At 46.2% G+C, this 1,161-nt stretch overlaps 1 protein-coding gene across 1 annotated transcript; it reads left to right on the top strand.

The window, feature by feature from the left end:
* Window positions 1-17: 17 nt before the first annotated feature.
* On the top strand, window positions 18-1,058 carry LOC116380958 (ras-associated and pleckstrin homology domains-containing protein 1-like). The gene is made up of 2 exons (XM_031842764.1): window positions 18-192; window positions 308-1,058. Exons 1-2 carry the CDS (start codon window positions 150-152, stop codon window positions 562-564), a joined length of 300 nt encoding a protein of 99 aa, XP_031698624.1. The 5' UTR covers window positions 18-149; the 3' UTR covers window positions 565-1,058.
* The last annotated feature ends 103 nt before the right edge of the window (window positions 1,059-1,161 follow it).

The raw sequence follows: 1,161 nt of genomic DNA, 5'->3' as shown, positions 1-1,161 counted from the left end.
TTTGCATATGTGTACCTCATGCTTTGCCTGTGTGTGTGTGTGTGTGTGTGTGTGTCTGTGTGTGTGTGTGTGTGCGCGCTCTGTAGAGTCTGGATGATGGCAAGCCTCAGAAACCGCTGCAGAAGCCTCCTCTCAGGCAGGAGACGAACATGGCCAACTTCTCCTACCGCTTCTCCATGTATAACATAAACGGTGAGTCTTCACTCATCTGATCCCGATCTGTTTAACAGCACAGATGAAAGAAATCATTAACCCCCCCCCCCCTTCTCTGTGCTTCCTCTATCCTTTTTATCTTTGCTCCCTGCAGAGGCGTTGAACCAGGGCGACACAGTGGACCTGGACGCCCTGATGGCTGACCTGTGCACCATTGAACAGGAGCTCGATACCATTTCCAAACCAAACTCGGCCTCTCGCGGCCAGAACAAAGGCCAGCAGCGGGCCCCTGGGGGCCGCAGTGCCAGCACCAAGCACACAGGCACCAGCGGAGGAGGAAGCAGCGGAGGTAGTCCCGCTCAACCATTTGCATTTACAGTGGAGCTTCATGTATTATTTGAGCAACAATAGAAATCATTACTCCACTCCTAAAACTGTATATAATCATTGTAAGCAAATGATGCCAAACTCTTTTACATAGCGCCACACATTGCTGGGCTCGGATAATGTTTGGACTCTGAAGCACAATAGAGGGATGCTTCATGGACTAAAACAGGAAGATGTCACTCTTCTTCTGGTGCTGAAGAATGTGAAAGAAAATCTCTTCAAACATGTTTTTCCTTTTTACCGAAGCCATATCAAACGAATGCAGAGTAATGATGTAGTGGAGGAAAGGGGGAACAATTAGCAGCATCCTGTTTGCAGCAGGGAAATGTAGTCTTTAACACAAGCTACGACTACACTGGTATAATATAAATGCAGCCAGTCGTTTTTACTGTTGTCTCATTTAGTTAATAATCGTAGAAGTGTTTCCTAACAATCTCACCTAATATATGTTGTTATTCAGTGTGGCTTTGTGGCACAAGGCAGTAAAACTGCCTGTGCCAAAGCACACTGTATATTATCCATCGGGCTTAATAATAATAATCATCATCAGCTTTATCCAAAAGTTTGGCGCACCTCTCCTCACACAGCGTTGCCAACAGCGGCGTGAAAAATACATCAAAA

This window comes from Anarrhichthys ocellatus, unplaced genomic scaffold, assembly GCF_004355925.1.
Source record: "Anarrhichthys ocellatus isolate YVR2014 unplaced genomic scaffold, GSC_Weel_1.0 scaffold10119, whole genome shotgun sequence".
In the NCBI taxonomy this organism is placed as follows: Eukaryota; Metazoa; Chordata; class Actinopteri; order Perciformes; family Anarhichadidae; genus Anarrhichthys; species Anarrhichthys ocellatus.
This window is presented reverse-complemented; position numbering and strand designations above follow the sequence as displayed.

Coding starts and splice junctions, on each gene's coding strand:
- LOC116380958 (XM_031842764.1), top strand. CDS start 150: ATGGCCAACTTCTCCTACCGCTTCTCCATGTATAACATAAACG. Junction 193..307: donor CTCCATGTATAACATAAACG/GTGAGTCTTCAC, acceptor TGCTCCCTGCAG/AGGCGTTGAACCAGGGCGAC.